The following is a 19,833-nucleotide window of genomic DNA, read 5'->3' as shown; positions in this document are numbered from 1 at the left end:
CAGGCCAGTTCACTGGTTGCTTTACTGACAGATGTGGTGGCAGAAGCCCATCGTGAACTGTTGGAGACATGCGTTACAGCGGTGTACCAGAATCTGATTGATTGCATTAAAGCAGATGAGCAAATGTTGAGAAATTTCTATTTGACCAGTACAGTAAAGTTGGAATCAAGCTTTGAATTGTCAGTTCGTCAAGCACTCAATGGAGTGAATAATGTAATTGCCCTTCTCCTTACCAGAATTGAATTCCTTGCTAGCATATTGCAGCAATGGACTAGATTGCCGAAGTTGAAAGAACTTCCTTTACTTGTTTTTAATGGTGAGATTAGCGAATACGCTACTTTTAGAGAATTGTTTGATGTCCACATTAACAGATATATTGATTTAGATAACGTAACTAAGTTTACACATTTGCTTGGTGCCCTTGAGAAAGAACCGCTTAGAGTAGTGAAGGCTTTAAGTGTAGGCCTAACGGCTGCTAACTATGATGTTGCATTAGGGTTGTTGGAACATTACTATGGTAATCAGCAGCAAACGTTAGTTGTTTTGCATCGGCGACTCGCCAATATGTCTGTTCCCAAATTCAACCACGTAGATTTAAAAAATTTCCGCATTGAATTGACAGTGTTAGAGCAAATTAAACACTTGAGTACAGTAGATGCGGGGCAGGGAATGGTCATGAGTTTGTTTAATCAGAAGCTCTCTGAAGGCGATGTGTATCATAAAGTTGTTGATTACTTGAGAAAGTGTGATTACACCTTAGACAAATTATTTGAGGCACTTGATTTCCTCATTAGGAGTTTGGAGGACGATGTGTTGCAAAAGGGAGAGGACGAGTCTGTAAGACCTAAGGCAATTGCATTTCAAACCCCTCGTACTAGAACGTGTCCATTTTGCCAAGGTGAGCATTTGGCCAACGATTGTAACAATCACACCACCATTGAAGACCGTAGGTGACAGTTAATGTATTTCCGTGGGTGCTTTAAATGTTTAGGCAAAGGGCATAGTAACATTCAGTGTAACAAACAGAATTGTAAATTGTGTAATGGTAGACATCATAGCTTGATTTGTAGTAATAATGCCTCCAGGCCTCAGTCAAATGCACCTACCAGGCAGTTCAACAACGTAAATGATCAGAGTCAGTCATCAAGTCATGTTACATCTAAGCCAGTAAAGGGCCAATGTAGAGATAGAGATCCCGAGGGTTCCAACGTAAGTAGAGTAAGTGGGAAGAAAAAGAGTGATGAGAAACCATGTGTGAATGCAAAGTCAGTAAATGCGTCTGACTCAGGCCTACCGTCGATGTTGTTACCAATCGTGTCGGCCATCTTGTGTGCCGAGGGCCGACAGGCTCCGACCAGAGTGTTTTTAGACACCGGGAGCCAACGTAGTTGCCTGTAATAAAGAAAGTCTCCCTTAGTATTGCACCATTTGGTTCTAATGTTATTACTGGCAAATACGATTTGGTTTCTTGTAAAGTTCAGATGGGAAATAGGGTAATAAGGACAAAATTGATAGTGCATGACAGTGTGAACATGCCCATCTACAGCTTGGGCTTAGTTAACGTAAGACATCATTTGCAAAACAAAGGGTACAAAATGGCAGATGAAGAAGTCCGTAATGACATTTTGAAAAATGTGCACATACTGATCGGTGCCGACTATTTCAATCATTTCATCCTTAGTACGGACAAGTGTGATGGAGTCAGTCTTTTTGTGACTCATCAAGGGGTATCCCCTTATGGGAAGGTCCGCCAGTGGGCACTTGAGGGAGTTGACACAACTTCCGTGAAAACCTTGCATGTCTGCCGAACAGTAGAACCGACCCATGATGTCGATGAATGGAGGCAACTTGATACGATTGGTATCAGTCCTAAAGAGCAATTTTCCATCTCTGAGAACCTAGCCATTAAGAAAGTAAAGGACAGTGTAGTACAAACCAATCAGGTTATCAAGTAAGTCTCCCCTTTCGCAATGAACAATGTCCGAGTGTCAATTACCGTAATGCCATTGCACAACTAAATGCTCTAGAAATGAGATTTGATCAAGATCTTAGTTACCGAACTGCTTACGAGCAAGTCCTTCAGACTTATCTTGAAGCGGGATTCATAGAGGAAGTCCCCAACTCGAAAATAGAAGGATACTACATGCCTCATTTTGGTGTTAAGAAAATGAGCTCTTCTAACCCCCTTAGGATCGTGTTTAATGCCTCCTCCAAGTCGAAGGGAGGAATCTCCTTGAATGATTACTTGTATCCAGGTACTAGTTTAGTTGAGTTGTTATACGACCTTTTGTTAAAGTTTAGAGTAAATCATTACGCACTAACCGCTGACATATCTAAAGCCTTCCATCAAGTCCTCCTTGATCCACAGGACACCAAGTATGCTCGATTCCCGTGGTACAAGCGGCTACCTTTGCGTTCAGGTCGTGGTATTTGGAATTACAACCAGTCCTTTTCTCCTTCAATAAGTCCTTCAGACTCATTTTAGGGTAGCAGGGAGGGCAGAGTTGATAAAATCGTTTTATGTTGACAATTATATTGCCAACTATGCTACTGAGGGAGAAATGTGGGATAATTATTAAACTGTCAAACAGCCTTTAGATGAAGCTAACATGCCATTGAGAGGGTGGGCAAGTAATAGCCTAGCCTTTGACCGACGGGTAGGAGTTGAAGAGCCCACTGAGATTTCTGTGTTAGGAATGTTATGGGATAGGAGTAGTGATCAGATGTGCTTGAAAGCCTTCAGAGGGGTGGGAGAATTGCCTAGTAATGGGTAACCACGAAACATAGGGTCCTTTCCTTGTTAGTATCGAATTTTGATCTGTTAGGGTTGGTCAGTCCAACGTATTTTGGAGGATAGTTGTTTTTGCTGAAACTATAGGAAGAAGGTATAGGATGGGATGATGTTCTCGACACAGAAAGACAGACAGAGGCTATGAAAATCTTAGAAGAGCTTGTCAGTGTGCATAAGCTGAAATTTAAGAGAGGAATTTTGACAGGTGAATCAGAAGTTCTTGTCTTCACTGATGCCTCAAGTAAGGCATATGGGGCAGTAGCCTATGCCAGGGGAAGTAAGGGAGAAACTAACCTGTTGACTAGAAAAATAAGAGTAACCCCTAGGAAACAGCAACGGTTGACCATGCCTAAATCAGAATTATTAGCTTTGTTATTAGGAATTAGGTTAGGTAGAAGTTTGGAGAATTTGTTAAAAGTCAGAACAGTAGTGATTTGACCGACAGTGAGGTTGGTATACCCTGGGTAAATAGCAAAGAGGAGAATAGGACTGCGTTTATAGCTAATAGGGTAGGAAAGGCTAACTCTCTTTTACAGAAGTGTGGGATGATTCTGAAGCATGTGCTGATGAAAAGTAATCCAGCAGATCTTCTGTCCTGAGTGACCAGTATGAGAGAACTAACAGACAACCAGTTGTGACACCGAGGACCTCAGTTTCTTCATGTTGAAGGTCCTGCCAGTCCCCCACAGCCACTAGATGAAGCCTCACTAAGCCAGGCTAATAAGCAAAGTGTTGCCTCCCTCCATGAACTACAGGAAGAAGTAGCCATGATACAACCTTCAGACATCTGGCCTACAATGGAGAGTATTGTTGAATTTAGCATTTTGATGGGTATTATGAAAATTGTGTTGAAATTTTTAAAAAGTAATGCTAATCCATTTTTGAAGCTTGTTTATTTAGAACAAAGGCATTATTTGCCTTCAGTCTGTAGTATTTGGAAAATGGATGTAAAGTACCCAATGATATAATTAATTTTGTTAACCAGTTAGGGTTAGTTTTGGTTGAGGGTATAATATACTCTCGAAATGGATTGAAGAATGCTGTAGGAAATAGAGATCATTTAATCTTGTTACCTGCAAAAGGTAAATTAGTACAATCATACCCGAGACACTTGCATAACCTGGACATGCATTGTGGCGTGAATTCGTTAATAGCTATTTTTCGCCAGGAATGTTGGTGTCTGGGATTGAGATGTTTGCCGAAAATGGTGATAGGCGGATGTGTAGCTTGTATTAAATCCTTCAAGCCCCCTCTACACCACCCACCTCCCCTGCTGCTCCCCATTGCACGAACACAGATGCCATGGCCATTTGCTTGTATTGGTCTCGATCACACTGGACTTACCCAGGTAGAAGGAGGGATAGGCTACATCCTGTTGGTAACTTGCATGAGCAGCCAAGCCGTTTATTTAGATTACTGTTTGACCCTCGACGCTGCCACCTTCATCTTGATGTTCAGAAAACTCATTGCGATGTACGGGATGCCCTGTAGTATCTACAGCGACAATCACCAGACCTTCCACGCTGCCAGCACATTTCTACAGGACATCTTTGATGAAGGCGAAACTCGACAGTTCCTGCGTGAGCACAGGATACAGTGGCATTTCCAGACTCCGCAATTTCCATGGAAGGGAGGATTCTTTGAGTACCTGATCAGGGTTGTGAAACACACCCTCAAAGCATCTTTCAGGCACAAAATCTTCAACAAGGAGCAGGTCCGTATGTTAGTGAAGGAGGCAGAAGCAGTGGTAAACAACAGGCATCTTATGTATACTGGCGATGGCTGGGAAGACAAAGTTCTTATGCCCTCTCATCTGATTCGAGGATCCCTGATCCGAGAATATGTATCACACGTCGACGATGAAGCAGATGCATCACCAGTATTTCCATCTCACCGACACCCTGTGAATGTTTCGACATCAGTGGCGGGTGGAGTACTTGAGTTCATTGCAGGGGAGGCATGACTTCCGTGTGAGACCTAAATCTTCATTGAGTGTTGGAGACATTATGTTGGTGAAACTCAACCATAGAAAACGGAGTTACTGGCCAATGGGTAGAATTGTTGCTGTCCATCCAGATGACGATGGAGTTGTATGCTCTGTTAATGTACTCTGTGAAGGGGAAAAAACTTTGCAACCAGCTGAACACATCATTTCCCTTGAAATGAATGCATGCGAGCATAATGAGGGTGAAGAAAATGACGATAATGAACACATCGACGGAGTGAATGAGGAAGAGGACACCACACCAAGTGTGGGAGTTGACGGAGAAAGTGTAGGTTCTTGCGAGAATAGTTTATTTGCACAGAGCGAGTTAAATGTACGTGCAGAACAATTGGACACTGATACGAGTGAGCAAGCGAGACCGAAAAGAAGGGCAGCAATAGCCCAAAGATTCAGAATGCAGGAATGGATTAGAAAAGACAATGTATAGTGTAATGTAAAAACCAAGATAAGACTTGTGGAGGTTAGAGAGGATTTGAAGTGATAGGAAATGAGTGTTATCGGTGTTGTTGCTTCGTGCTGCCGAAATGTGGTGCACAAGCTTGTTTGAGTTGAATGAAATGCAATATAAATCCCTTTGTGCGGCACGAATCAGGTGTCATTGTGTTTTCTGAGAGTGGTTACTCTCGTGTTTTGATTATTGTTTTGATTGTTGTAAGTCTGTTGCGAGCTGCCTTTCGGTTGTAGCACTGCAATTGAGTGCAGGCAGCGAGGAACCTCCGATCTTCGAGCCTCACCTGCCTAACCTTCCAATTGCTGTCCTGTTTGGCCAGAAATTCTGGTGTGGAGTATGTCGTGAAAAAATTGGATCTGTTTTTTCTCGACAATCCTTCACAACGTTCAGGATAACTGAGGGGGGAGTAATAAGCAGGCAGCTGAGTTCGTGGTTCACTTTTTTCTGTAAATATGTTTGGTTATTATTTGTGTCCGGCGAATTGCCTGTGTTGTCTGTGTCAGGAATGTCACAGAGGCTCCTTGTTATATAATTCGAGTACCTCCTTTAGTAAAATAACTTATGTATAAATTTTGAAAGGGAACCATGGTGACGACGAGGCATGCAGAGGGGCGATGTGCGTCTTTCTGGAGGGCATACCATTGAGGTAAGATAAGCACTCTCCATGTCGTCACTTCCCCAGCCAAATTGTTCATTTTAAAGTCAAGAGCCGGCTCCTTTAGAATATTAAATTAATCCCATCACATTTTTGCCATCCAGGGCTTGGTATAGTTAATGTTCATTTAAAGTGCAGCCTGATTGTTTGGTAATAAGTTTTGTGTAAAATTGTAGCTTTTAGAGGCATGTATTTTCAAGTTTTAGTCCTGTACCTGACCACGTGGTCCTTGAGTGTTAATGTATGTTAAATTTAATTAGTCTATTTTTTTTAAATTAAATTGTAAAACCCTGCCTGATCTTGATGGACCTTCACTTCTATGTTTGCTGGTAGTGCCCTTCAGGCCTGACCATCCCAGTCCCATACCATCAGGGACTTAGAACTTTCCCAGTTGTGGGGGAAAATACGAGACAACATTCGTCAAAATATGCTAATTTTAGCAAGTTATACATGTGAGAGAGGTGCGAAATAATGAGCAGGAAGACAAGTACTGCTGGTTTATTGATGAAGCGACCCGCTTATAAAGTGGCGTGCGGACGTCTGTGTATAAGCAGAGACCTTGGGTACAAAAATTTACAAGTGACCTGAGGTCAAACTATTTCTCTACACAAAACAGGACAGGTACATACAGAAAACATGATGATTAACAATAGCTGGTTGGACATAAAAATACTCTGACACATATACGTGGTACTAGGGCAAATGAACAGGTAATAAATATACAATTCACAATAATGATAATAAGATTGTGTTCATCTGACCTAAGGTCACATGTGAAGGCACCGCAGAAAACGGGATGTTCATCATAGAGAACCCGTTGAGCTGGGACTTTACAATACTCCTCCCCCCCAGGACGTAGGTAACGCCTGATCAAAGCAGGTACCTGCTGGGGTGGCAGAGGGAGCCTCGCCTTCTCGATGTCAGCTGGGGGGGGGGTTGTGTTCGTCTTCTTCGGTGCCCTGTGGACGGGTGTGTTGGGTTGCCCTCCTGCCCAGTCCCGGGGCCTTCCGGGGGCACCCACGAGGTTTTCCTGCGGACGGTGCGGGCTGTGGGGGCGCCACCTCCTGCGGGGGGCTTTGGGAAGTGCCCCCAACGCCTTCCTCCAGAAATGCGGGCTTGAAGCGGTCTATCGATACCCAGTCTTCCTTCCCGTGTATGACTACCTGGAATGCCTTCTTGTTCCTCTCAAGTAAGAGGAAAGGCCCCCTGTAGGGACCGGTTAAGGGTGGACATACTGCATCGTCCCTGATGAAGATGTGGGTGGTGGAGGACAGACTGGGGGACATGAAGTGGGACGTCCTGTCGGTAAATGTCCGCCGGCAAGGGGCGAACTTCCCAACCCTGTCGCGGAGCCTCTGCGTTGTTAAGCCGTCCCGGTCCTCTGTGATGAGTTCCCCCGGGACTACGAGGGTCTCCCCGAAGACGTTTTCTGCTGTGGACGGGTCGCTGTTGGCTCTGGGGGCGGTCCTCAGCCCGAGGAGGACATAGGGCAGCTGGTACTTCCAGTTCTCGGAGGTGCAATGAGCCATGAGGGATGCCTTCAGGGACCTGTGGAACCTTTCCACCATTCCATTGGCTGCTGGGTTGTAGGTGGTGGTGCTGTGGTGAGTGGTCCCCAGCAGGCGTGCCAGGGCGGTCCACAGCTCAAACAGGAAGGTGGGGCCCCTGTCCGTAGTTATATGGTCCAGGACACAGAACCGGTTGATCCAGCTGGAGAGGAGGGCCTCTGCGCACGCACTGGAGGAGGCTTCTTCCATGGGTGTAGTTTTGGGCCACCTGGTGGAGCGATCGATGACTGTTAGAAGGTACCTTGCTCCTCCTGATGGGGGAAGAGGACCCACTACGTCGATGTGGATATGCCCGAAACGTCTCCCCGGCTGGGGAAAGTTGTCCACCCCCAATTCGGTGTGCTGCCCTACTTTGCTGGCCTGGCACTGTATGCACTGCCTTGCGCAGGCCGTCGTGTCTTTCCGGATGCCGTGCCAGACGAATTTCGCCAGCAGCCTGGCCATCGTTCTCCCGGATGGGTGGGACAGTTCATGGATGACATCGAAGACCAGCCGACGACGGGAGGCGGGCACCAGTGGGCGGGGGTGGCCAGTGCTTACGTTGCTCAGCAGCGTTGGCCCTCCAGGGCCGAGAGGCACGTCCTTCCACTTCAGCGACGTGATGGCGGTGCTGTAAGCTGGAGTCTCTGGGTCGGCGGCTTGTTCACGGGTGAGGTCCTCGTAGTCGATCCAAAGCTGCACGTACATCGATTTTAATCCTTGAGAGGGCATCGGCTACTGGGTTCTTCTTGCCGGGGAGGTACTTGATGGTGCAGGTGAGCTCCATGATGGCCGCGAGGTGCCGCTGCTGCCTGGAGGACCATGCATCCCCCAGCTTCGTGAAGGCATGGACCAGCGGCTGGTGGTCCGTCCAAACTGTGAAGGGCGTACCCTCCAGGAGGAATTTGAAGTGGCGTACCACCTGGTACACCGCGAAGAGTCCCCTGTCGAAGGTGCTGTAGTGGGACTCAGTGGGGCTGAGTTTTCTGCTGAAGAAGGGGATGAGCTGAGGGGCTCTGTTGACAACTTACTCCAGGACAGCCCGCAGGCGACGTTGCTGGTGTCCGTTGTCAGCTGGAGGGGAGCGCTGGGGTCCTGGTAGGCCAAAGCTGTTGCCTTGGCGAGGGCGGCCTTTGTCAGGGAGAAGGCCCTTTGCTGGTCGGGGCCCCACTCTAAGCTCTTCGGACAGCCCTTGAGAATCTCCGTCAGTGGGGCCATGGTGTGCACAATCCCCGGGATGAATCTCCTGTAGTAGTTGACCATTCCGAAGAATTCTTGTACGGCCCTGATGGAGGTAGTGGTGGGGAACCTGACGACAGCCTTGACTTTCGATAAAACTGGGCGGACTCCTCCTGGGGATATCTCGTGGCCCAGGAATTCCACCTTATTGACGCCGAAGGTGCACTTGTCAAACCTGACGACAAGGCCACTCTCCTGCAGGTGCTGCAGGACCTTCCGGGATGTGGAAAAAATTAGGATATCATCAACGTAGCAGACACAGAAGTTCAGGTCCCCCAGGATGCTGTCCATCAGTCTCTGAAAGGTCGCCCCTGTGTTCCTCAGGCCAAAGGTGGAGAAGATGAAGATGTAGGACCTGAAAGGCGTGACGATGGTGGTTTTGGGGATGTCCTCTGGAGCTACTGGTACCCAAAAATATAATTTCAAGAGATCTAATTGTGAGAATATTTTGGCCCCATAGAAGGAGATTGTCAGGTCCTGCATGTTTGGTAGAGGGTAGTGGTCGGGTTCTGTAGTGAGGTTAAGCCGCCTGTAGTCACCGCAGGGTCTCCAGGTGCCGTCCGCTTTCTGTACCATGTGAAGGGGGGAAGCCCAAGGGCTGGAGCCTTCAGGAGGGAGCCGTAATGGTGGGGAGTGATGGAGCAGATTGTGGGCTCCCCGGGGCCCAGCGACAAGGGCAGGGACTGGCAGGACTCGGTGTCCAGCAGGCACTTGCAGCTGACGTCGACTGCCTGTCTGAAGTGGGCGAGGAAGTCTGCACCCAGGAGCGGGGTCATAATATCTGCGACGATGAAGTTCCACTTGTATCTCCGGCCAAGGATGGAGAATGACAGGAGCCTGGTGCCGTAGGAGAGGATGGGGGACCCGTTGGCGGTCGTCAGGGAGGCAGCCGGGTCCGGCGGATGCCTGCGGTCCTCTCTGGAAGACAGGAATACTGACCGCATGGCCCCAGTGTCGATCAGCATCATCCTGCCGGACGTAGAAGCCTTGGTGCTTCGGATGCTGCTACCATGGCAGCCTGTGAGGGTGGCCACCGCTTCCCCCATTTTTTGGAGGGGAGAAAAGGCAGGGGGCTTTGCAATATCGGGCAGCTTTACCAAACCCCTGGTGGTAATAGCAAAGCCCGCCTTTCCTTCTGCTGGTGGTAGGGTGGCCTCCTCCTGTCGAAGGCATTGATGCCCTCTGTGGTGGGGTCCTCCGGCTGGAGGCAGTTGATGGGGTGTGCGGGCATGGACGCCCGCTTCACTGCCCTCGTGGAGTCCATCAGCTGCTGTGCCACTTTGATCAGGTCCTCGACTGGCAGGGTGTATGGTTTTGTGATCTGCCCATGGACCTCTGGGAGTAGCTGCCACAGGAGGATCTCCCTCGACAGGCTAATCTCTGTGCGCCTGCCGCTGCTGTCAGTCTCGGGGAGGAGGAGGAGGGCCTGGAGGGCATGCCACGTCTCCAAGAGGTTCGTTTCCCACCGGGTGTTGATGGCGAGGTCGAGAGTGCGGGCAGCTCTCTCGGAGACCGGCAGGGAGCAGGTCTCGAAGAGAGTGGCCTTTAGCTCCTGGAAGGTGACAGGGCTCATAGTTGTCGTCACCCACGGGGCGACCTTCTTGTATATCTCCTCTGGTAGGGCGTTGATGGCAATGTCCACCTTCAACACCTCGTCGGTCAGGCCTGCCACCCTGAATTGCCCCTCGACCCTGTAGAGCCAGGACGCTGGGTTCTGATGGGTGAATGGCGGCAGCTTTATGCTGAGGGCCGCCCTTAGTTGGTCTGTCAGGAGGGGCATCGCATCAATACACACTTGGGAGCGTGCCTTGTGGGTCTGCTAATGATGCCGGTGATTTGCCGACGAGGGTTGGTAAACACCCGAATGCTTTGTTAGAGCGTCATAGTTAGTCCGTTAGGGGTGTGGGTTAGTTCGTCAGGTCAAGACTAAGTCGCTGTTTGGGTCCGTTAATGGCTCTGGGAACCACTCCAGGGGTCACCACTGTGAGAGAGGTGCGAAATAATGAGCAGGAAGACAAGTACTGCTGGTTTAATGATGAAGCGACCTGCTTATAAAGCAGCGTGTGGACGTGTGCGTATACACAGAGACCGCGGGTACAAAAATTTACAAGTGACCTTGTAAAGCCATCTTGTACAGTCTCTGCTGATCATGTTGTTTGTAAAGTCCTTGCTAAGCAAGTTTTCTTTGATGACGGCCCATTTTCTTTGTACCTACGATTCGTCACACAATTGGGCCAGGTCACGTAAATTTTTAATTGTTAAACTGTATATGCAATTATTTATTTGCTCATCAACTGTGTACTGTGTATTTCTTCTTTCGCAGGCGTCAAGATTATGCTCAACTTTAATTCTGTCTGTTGTTACATTGTATATTGTACTCGTTCGCTGTATTTATTTATTAATTGTTATCGACCTCAGGTCACCCTTGCTTTCATTGTCTCCCGCGGCCCGACGCCAGTCGGCCGCTATACAAGCTGCCTGGACCTTGAATAATGCAGCAGTAACTTTTACCTGCTCGTTTCTTTTGCACCTCTTATAGTGGTGACCCCTGGAGTGGTTCCCGAAGCCATTAGTGGATCCATACGGCGACTCAGTCTTGGCTTCAGGAGCTTACTCTCGCCCTTAGCGGACTAAACACGGTGCTGAACCAGCGTTTGGGCGTGCTGACTCTCGTCGGCAAAATCACCAGCGTCATTAGCGGACTCACACGGCGCGCTCCCAAGTGCGTTTTGACGCGAGTACCCCACTCCATATAAGAGGGCAAAGAGCGAGTATGGACGCAGACATCCCCTTCCTCGTTCAATTAACCGATGACCTCGCAGATTCGGAGGTATACCTCCCTCCCATATCACCCACGCCCGTCCCCGTGCTGAGGCTCTCAAGCTCCTCTACACCCCTGCCTGCGCCCCGCACTCTCCCCAGCCCCACGGGCCAATCCAGGGCCACCCTAGCCATAAAACTGCCGCCGTTTATGCAGGGGAATCTGTCGGCATGGCTCTACAGGGTCGAGAGCCAGTTCAGGATCGCGGACCTAAATGACAGGGTGCTGCAGGCGAATATAGTACTTAACGCCCTGCCGGAGGAGATCTACAGTAAGCTTGTCCCGTGGGTGTCTGAAGCATGCCCCCTTACCTACCACCTCCTGAAGAAAACCCTCCACCAGACATGCTCCCTGCTGGTGGCCGAGCGAGCCGCCCACGCCCTCGACCTCGCCATCAACCCGCGGCAGGATCTGAGTGTCATGGAGTCATGGGGCATGATCAAAAAGCTCCTCACCATCCCAGACACCGACGGCAATAAAAAGAAGCATGAGGTAAGCCTGTCATGTGAGATCCTTCTCCGTCAGCTCCTCCCGGAGGTCCGCACACAAATCCTGGAGCCCTACGCTATGCCCCTCGAAGACCTGGTCATCGCAGCACAGCACTTGACAGACTCCGTAAAGGCTACAAAGCAGGTACCAGCGCCCACACTCCCAGTCAGCGCCATCCAGCAGGAGGAGGGCGCAGAGGAAGAGGTCAATGCCGTCACCAGGAGGCGCCCAGCGCCTCCCAACAGGTGGAATTCCCCGGGCCTTTGCCATTACCACAGGCGTTTCGGCAAAGACGCCCGGAACTGCCTGCTGCCCTGTTCATTCACCCGTTCAAAAAACGGGGGAGGTGGCGGCCAGCAGGACAAGCCACCATGGCAGCAGAAGAACCCAGGGGCACAGAACCAATAGGCTTCTACGTCCACGACACCACCTCCTTCACGATGATGCTGGTCGACACGGGGGCCGTTAGATCAATCTTCCCGGCATCTAGAGAGGACCGCAAGCAGGAACCGGACCCGGCTGCCTCCCTGATGGCCGCCAACGGGTCTCCCATCCTCTCCTACGGAACCAGAACCCTGTCGATCCTTGGCCAGAGGTACTCCTGGGACTTCGTCGTCGTGGATGTTAGGACCCCACTCCTGGGTGCGGATTTCCTGCCGCACTTTGGGCTGGCAGTGGACATCAGTCGGAAACGCCTCCTGGACACAGACTCCTGCCAGTCCCTCCCGTTGGCAACGGGACCCAAGGCGCCCACCATCTGCTCGGCCGCCCCCCACCAATACTCGCATCTGCTGACGGAGTTCCCTGACGTGTTCAGGCCCGAGCTCCGCCAAAAGTCCGGGGCCCCAGCCAAACATGGCATATATCACCACATAAAAACAAAGGACCCCCCAGCACATGCGAAGTTCCAGAGGCTTCCCCCTCGGCGCCTTCAAGAGGCCAAGGACGCATTCGCCGAGATGGAACGAATGGGAATCTGCAAGAAGGCCTCCAGCTCGTGGGCCTCCCTCTCCACATGGTGCAGAAACCGGACGGTTCCTGGAGACCCTGCGGCTACTACAGGCAACTCAACCTGGCAACAGAACCTGACCATTATCCCCTGCCGAACATGCAGGACCTCACGGCCTCCTTCCATGGGGCCAAAATATTTACTAAGTTGGATCTTTTAAAATCTTATTTTCAGGTACCGGTTGCACTAGAGGATATACCAAAGACTGCCATCATCACGCCTTTCGGGTCCTATGTGTTCGCCTTCTCTACATTTGGCCTGAGGAATGCTGGGGCGACTTTCCAGTGGCTCATGGACAGCATCCTGGGGGACCTAAAGTTCTGCGTCTGCTACGTAGATGATATCCTTATATTTTCCAGGTCCCACAAGGAGCACCAGAAACACATCCGGGCAGTACTGCAGTGCCTGCAGGAGAATGGCCTCGTCGTACGTTTTGACAGATGCACCTTCGGCGTACAGAAGGCCGACTTCCTGGGCCACGAGGTATCCCCAGATGGCATCCGTCTGCTCACATCCAAAGTCACAGCCGTCACCAGGTTCCCCGTCCCCACCTCCATCAAGGCCGCCCAAGAATTTCTCGGGATGGTGAACTACTACAGGAGGTTCATGCCCGGGATCGCACACACCACGACCCCTTTGATGGAGACCCTGAAAGACCGACCAAAATCCTTGTTGTGGGGACCCAGCCAGCAGCAGGCCTTCTCCCTGACAAAGGCCGCCCTCGCCGAGGCAACCGCCTTGGCCCACCAGGATCCCAACGGCCCCTCCATCTGACAACGGACGCCAGCAACATCGCCTGTGGCGCTGTCCTGGAACAGGTCATCAACGGCACCCCCCAGCCTATCGCCTTCTTCAGAAAGAAGTTCAACCCCGCAGAGACCCGCTACAGCACCTTCAACAGGGAACTCTGCGCTGTGTACCGCGCAGTCAGGCACTTCAAGTTCCTCCTGGAGGGCACGCCCTTCACAATCTACACGGACCACCAACCGCTGGTCCACGCCTTCACCAAGCAAGGGGACACGCGATCCTCCAGGCAGCAACGGCATCTCTCAGCCATCGCCGAGTTCACCTGCTCCATCAAATACCTCCCCGGCAGGAAAAACCCCGCGGCAGATGCCCTCTCCAGGGTCGAGCTAAATGCGGTGCAGCTGGGAATCAACTACGAAGACCTCGACAGGGAGCAGGCCACCGATCCAGAGACCCCAGCCTTCCGCACCGCCATCACGTCCCTAAAGTGGAGGGACGTGCCCCTCGTCCCCGGGGTCCCAAATCTCCTCTGCGACGTCAGCACCGGTCAGCCCCACCCCCTAGTGCCAGCCTCCCGCCACCGCCAGGTATTCGACATCATCCACGGCCTGTCACACACCCCTCCGGCAGGATAACGGCCAAGCTGCTGTCACAGAAGTTCGTCTGGCACGGAGTGCAGAAGGACACGAAGACCTGGGCGAGACAGTGCCTGCATTGCCAAACCAGCAAGGTGGGGCGGCACACCGAATCCGGGGTAGGCGAGTTCCCGCAGCCAGGGCGGCGTTTCGGCCATATGCACATCGACTTCGTCGGGCCCCTTCCCCCATCGGGCGGGTCCAGATATCTCCTGACGGTGGTAGACCACTCGACAAGGTGGCCGTAGCCACACCAATGCAAGAAGCCACTGCCAGCGCCTGCGCCGAAGCCCTACTCTCCAGCTGGATCAGCCGCTTCGGCGTCCCTGACCACATCATGACCGACAGGGGTCCTGCCCTCCTCTCCGAATTGTGGTCCGCCCTGGCCCAGCTGCTGGGGACAGTTCATCACACCACCACGGCCTACAACCCAGCTGCCAACGGCTTGGTCGAGCGTTTCCACAGGTCCCTGAAAGCGTCCCTTATGGCCCACTGTACCGCCGAGGACTGGAAGTACCAGCTGCCGTGGGTCCTCCTCGGGTTGAGAGCTGCCCCCAGGGCCAACGGCATCCCTTCCGCAGCCGAGAAAACCTACGGCGAGCCCCTCATGGTCCCGGGCGAACTAGTGACAGAGGATCGCCACAACCCATCGGTCCAGAGGCTTCGCGAAATCTTCGGCAAGTTCACCTCCTACAAGAGAACATATACCGACAGGTCGGCCACCTTCACGCCGCCTGGGCTGGCCTCCACCACCCAGGAGCGGAACAGCAAGGCATTCCTGCTCGCACTCCACGGGAGGAACGACTGGGTGTCAATCGACCGGGTCAAGCCCGCCCTCCTGGAGGAGGACTCAACCGGCAGCACACCGCAACCTCCGCCGGCGCAGTCACCGCCACAACCAGGCCCTCACAAGAAGCGGAAGCGCGGCCGCCCCCGGAAGAGGACACACACACCCACATTCAGCCACCCTCGCACACAGGATGTCCCTCCGTTGTCCTCGCGCAGCCAGGGCACCCTTCAACGCCCCAGCAGATACACCGAAAAATCAGACGTTACCTACGTTTTGGGGGGGGGGGAGTATTTGTAAAGCCATCTTGTACAGTCTCTGCTGATCATGTTGTTTGTAAAGTCCTCGCTAAGCAAGTTTTCTTTGATGATGGCCCATTTACTTTGTACCTACGATTCGTCACGCAATCAGGCCAGGTCACGTAAATTTTTAATTGTTAAACTGTATATGCAATTATTTATTTGCTCATCAACTGTGTACCGTGTATTTCGTCTTTTGCAGGCGTCAAGATTATACTCAACTTTAATCCTGTCTATTGTTACATAGTATATTGTACTCGTTCGCTGTATTTATTTATTAATTGTTATCGACCTCAGGTCACCCTTGCTTTCATTGTCTCCCACGGCCCGACGCCAGTCAGCCGCTATATAAACTGCCTGGACCTTGAATAAAGCAGCAGTAAATTTAACCTGCTCGTTTCTTTTGCACCTCCTATAACCCGAGGTCAAACTATTTCTCTGCACAAAACAGGACAGGTACATACAGAAAACATGATGATTAACAATAATTGGTTGGACATAAAAATACTCTGACAAATATATGTGGTACAAGGGCAAATGAACAGGTAATAAATGTACAATTCACAATAATGATAATAAGATTGTGTTCGTCCGACCTTAGGTTGCATGTGAAGGCACCGCAGAAAACGGGATGTTCAACATAGAGAACCCGTTGAGCGGGGACTTTACATACATACTCTTTGTAATCATTTTTTAATTTAATTTTGTAAAATTACAATTACAGCTCACATAATATCATAACAGATAAGAACTAAAATCAGTAACAATTCCTGAGTATATTTATGGTACAATATTTACAAGAATGTACTGGGATGGGGAGATGCAGTACCTCTTTGTGAGTTATACATGTTTCTTCTAATATTTCTTTGTACTTTAGTTTGCAAAGTTACAATTATAGCTGACATACTATTGTATAAGATAAGAACTAAAACCAACAGCAATCCATGGGTATATTTATAGGCAAGTATATACCAAATGTCCTGGGACGGGGAGATTTCAAGTCACGCTAATCTCCCTGTATCCTGGACTGAGGATTTTAGTGTTGCCACAAGAGTTGCCATAACTCATTCATGGCCAAATTAAGTGATTTGAACATTTTTCCTGTAAAATTTGTTCAAACTGCATGGCATGAAACAAATTCTCACCTGAGGCGGGCTGGATCAAAAGTTAAGAAGTATTACTATGCCTCACATGGTCATGCCTGGACGCTAGGGGTTAAATATGCAGTACTGATAAGCAATCCTCACAGGTCAGGTCAGCCAGTCACACTGGATTCTAGAAAAGGAAACTCTGGTACATGCATAGGCCACAAGCTACACCCACCTCATGGAATGAGGAGAAACAATATCTCATGACATTATATTGAAACCTCTGTCTTATAACGGGCTTTCCTGATTTTTGCTGAATTCAAAATAAAATCTTCTTCTCATGCCCATGAGTGTTCGTTGTACACATCAAAGTGAGGTGGCTCGGACATGCATGCACTTGGATCGAGCACAAGAGGGTCAGTTTACTCATGTAAGAAATTGTTTCCCTACACAAATGATGTTACTTGCAAAAATACAAGATTCATTTTTCTGTTTTAATACTACACAAATGAAGTACAGTATTTTTTGTAACTATAACGATTTAGCATTATTTTATTTACAGTTATAAAAAAATATTTCACTATGCAAATGATGTTACTTTAAAAAATGTTTCATTTTTGTATTTTAATGCTGTTGATTGTAAAAAATTATTATTTTCAGTGAAGAAGATTCTTTAGGCACTTCATTTATACATGTATATCAGAACTGAAGGCTTTTTGGTAGAAATTATTTTGAGGTTTTGTCGATTTTTGTGAAAAAAAATCTCAAACCTGTGGGATTTGGCTCACTCCAAAGTGGCAAAATTGCTGCAAGTTCCCAACCTACAGTAGTAGCCTGTACAGTAGCAGTGTAGCATATTTGTTCTCTACCACAGCTGAAAAAAATAAAGGCAACTGACAGTTGGAAGTGAGGGACACTCCTGGTTAACTTGTTACCAAGTGTTGAACAAGTTCCAACTCGTTCTGAAAGATACCCTATATAAAAGGCAATGGTTTGTGTTCCTGTAGGAACAAACATTATTTATTCATTGTGCTCTTCACAATGTGTTTTCACTTTTTACTGGCCTAATGTGGTGGTCATGTTTACAGTCTTCTTTTTCTCCTGGAACGGCTGTACTCTCAGCTGCTGCTGAATTGAGTTCATCCCCAGATGAAGCTGTGGGTTTCATCTTCCTATATGAGATGTCAAAAAGAGACATAAAGTGGACTCCTACCATTGAACTGATCTCGCTGCTGACTATCTTGCATCTTGGTTTATATGTGTGCCACCATTACTCTTTTGAGCGTACTCTCTGCGATACCACCCTGTGGAAGTTACACAGTTCTGACTGACTAGGAACCTCTGAGAAATCGCCATTGGCATGCTTGTAAAGAAATTATAAACCAGTACAACTCTGCTGACACATTCTTGCCAACTGAACTTATTTACGGAATTAACCTGTATACATTTTTATAAATGAATCTCAAATGTAAGAGAACATTAGTCCACTGCGACAGAAAACGATGATAAGGGGAATTATACAAAATAAAATATCATAACTTATGCTTTGACACAGGGAAAATTATATCTCTTTCCTATTTTTTGGCAACCTTTCCATCATTCAATTATGCTTGTACCTTACATTTCCTGATTAATGCATTTAATGTTGTCTGAAGAAAGTATGTTCTCAACATACTTTCTTCAGACCGGTGTATGTGCGGGCAGAGGAAAATGGTTGTGTGTAGGAACAGAGATCAAGGATCAGACTGGTCAGTCTTAAGAGGGTTCCAGTTTTTCTCTGGTGATAGAATCTTAAGAGGTGGTTAGTGCCTTAAGAACATTTCCCGCATGCAGTTACACTTCCCACACACACAGATTAGTCCCTCATTTATATAAGTTATGAATAATTTAGCAAATAATAGGCTATACATTTGGCATTGATGGCCATGACATTAGTTTGGGAATGTAAGAAGAGAAAACTTCTCTCAAAGCTTCTTGGTTTGTCACGTAAAGCATTTGGCTATTTTTTTGCAAAGGACATTTTGCTTCTACGTGACAAGTGTCAAAATGGTGAAAACTTCATGTGTGCAATGTACCTATGCCTTGTCTATTTTATAGTTTTACTGTCTTTCCTGATTAATTTTTTAGACCTTGTTTTTCAGAAGAGCATGTTCTTTTTGTTTTTATAAAATGGGTATCATTCAATAACAACTTAACCTTTTGTACTGTAATTTAAGCACTTTACTGCTGAATAGATCTTAAATGCCTTTTTTATAGTATAGAGTTTTTAGCACTAAAATCTAAATTTTGTGTAAATTTCACTTTGCAGATACTATTGAATGCAGAATTCTGAATCTTTGTAAGAAATATGGTGAGACAAGAGGTCATCATTTTGAAACTGCTCTTGGTCACTTTTATGTTTGTTATCAGGAACCTTCAGAAGCAGAGGCTGCACAGCAAGCTCTCACGAAATGTTTGTTAAATGAGAGAATGCTCATTGTGACTTTCTATTCATTTTCTTCCTGGACAAAAAGAGATTTTTACTAAATATTTATGAATGAAAAACATTTTTTAATGTAGCATCTCATGTAATGTACAAATCTTATATATATTTGTTATTGATATGCCAACTTTAGTACAATTAATTATTTGAATCTTAAACTGTGCTGTAATTTTACGTTATGATTTTGGTGAAATATATGTCTTGGAAAGTATTGATGTCTTTTTATATTGTTTTTTGTCTTGATCTGAGTGGTAATCTCTCCTTTGCTGGTAATGCATTTCTTGCAGAAACCAGGATTGCAAGATCCGTTCTCCCACCTCCAAGCCATTTAGCCTACTGTTCACTTCTCCAAATCTGCACCCACCTGATCAAATGGTTGTTACTTCCCTTAAGGCTACTAAACGTAGGGTGAAAGTTGGAGTCATGAGAAGCAGCAGATTAGATCTTATGACATCTCATATATTTGATGATGTCAGGCCTGTATAGTCTGTGTTTGCACCAAATTTGGTATTCTTGGGATGAATTGATCATTTGAAGATGTTTAATAACATGCTTTTCCTATATAAAACTGGAATACCTGTTTTAGGCAAGGAGAGGGAAATAATTATCTCAAACAGTGCATCTGTACTGAATATGATCTCCCTGGACTGACAGACTCGTTTAGGATCCTAGTAAGAAAGGAAATGAAATTCAGATTTATTTTGACAATTGTTTGAAATGCTGTTAATGGGACTGGTATTAAATAGATGTGGATTTATGTTAACAACTGATTTAAACATTGTTAATTA

General features: G+C 48.0%; 1 protein-coding gene across 1 annotated transcript in view; it reads left to right on the top strand.

The window, feature by feature from the left end:
* LOC136852583 (serine/threonine-protein kinase Kist-like) overlaps window positions 1-19,256 on the top strand; it is a 422,999-nt gene extending 403,743 nt beyond the window's left edge. The window contains exon 8 of the mRNA XM_067127735.1: window positions 18,872-19,256. Within this exon, the coding sequence (XP_066983836.1) occupies window positions 18,872-19,089 (218 nt within the window). The 3' untranslated portion in view covers window positions 19,090-19,256. The remainder of the gene's footprint in view (window positions 1-18,871) is intronic.
* The last annotated feature ends 577 nt before the right edge of the window (window positions 19,257-19,833 follow it).

This window comes from Macrobrachium rosenbergii, chromosome 1 (assembly GCF_040412425.1).
Source record: "Macrobrachium rosenbergii isolate ZJJX-2024 chromosome 1, ASM4041242v1, whole genome shotgun sequence".
NCBI lineage: Eukaryota > Metazoa > Arthropoda > Malacostraca > Decapoda > Palaemonidae > Macrobrachium > Macrobrachium rosenbergii.
Note: the sequence above shows the minus strand (reverse complement) of the source record. Positions and strands in the feature narration are given on the sequence as shown.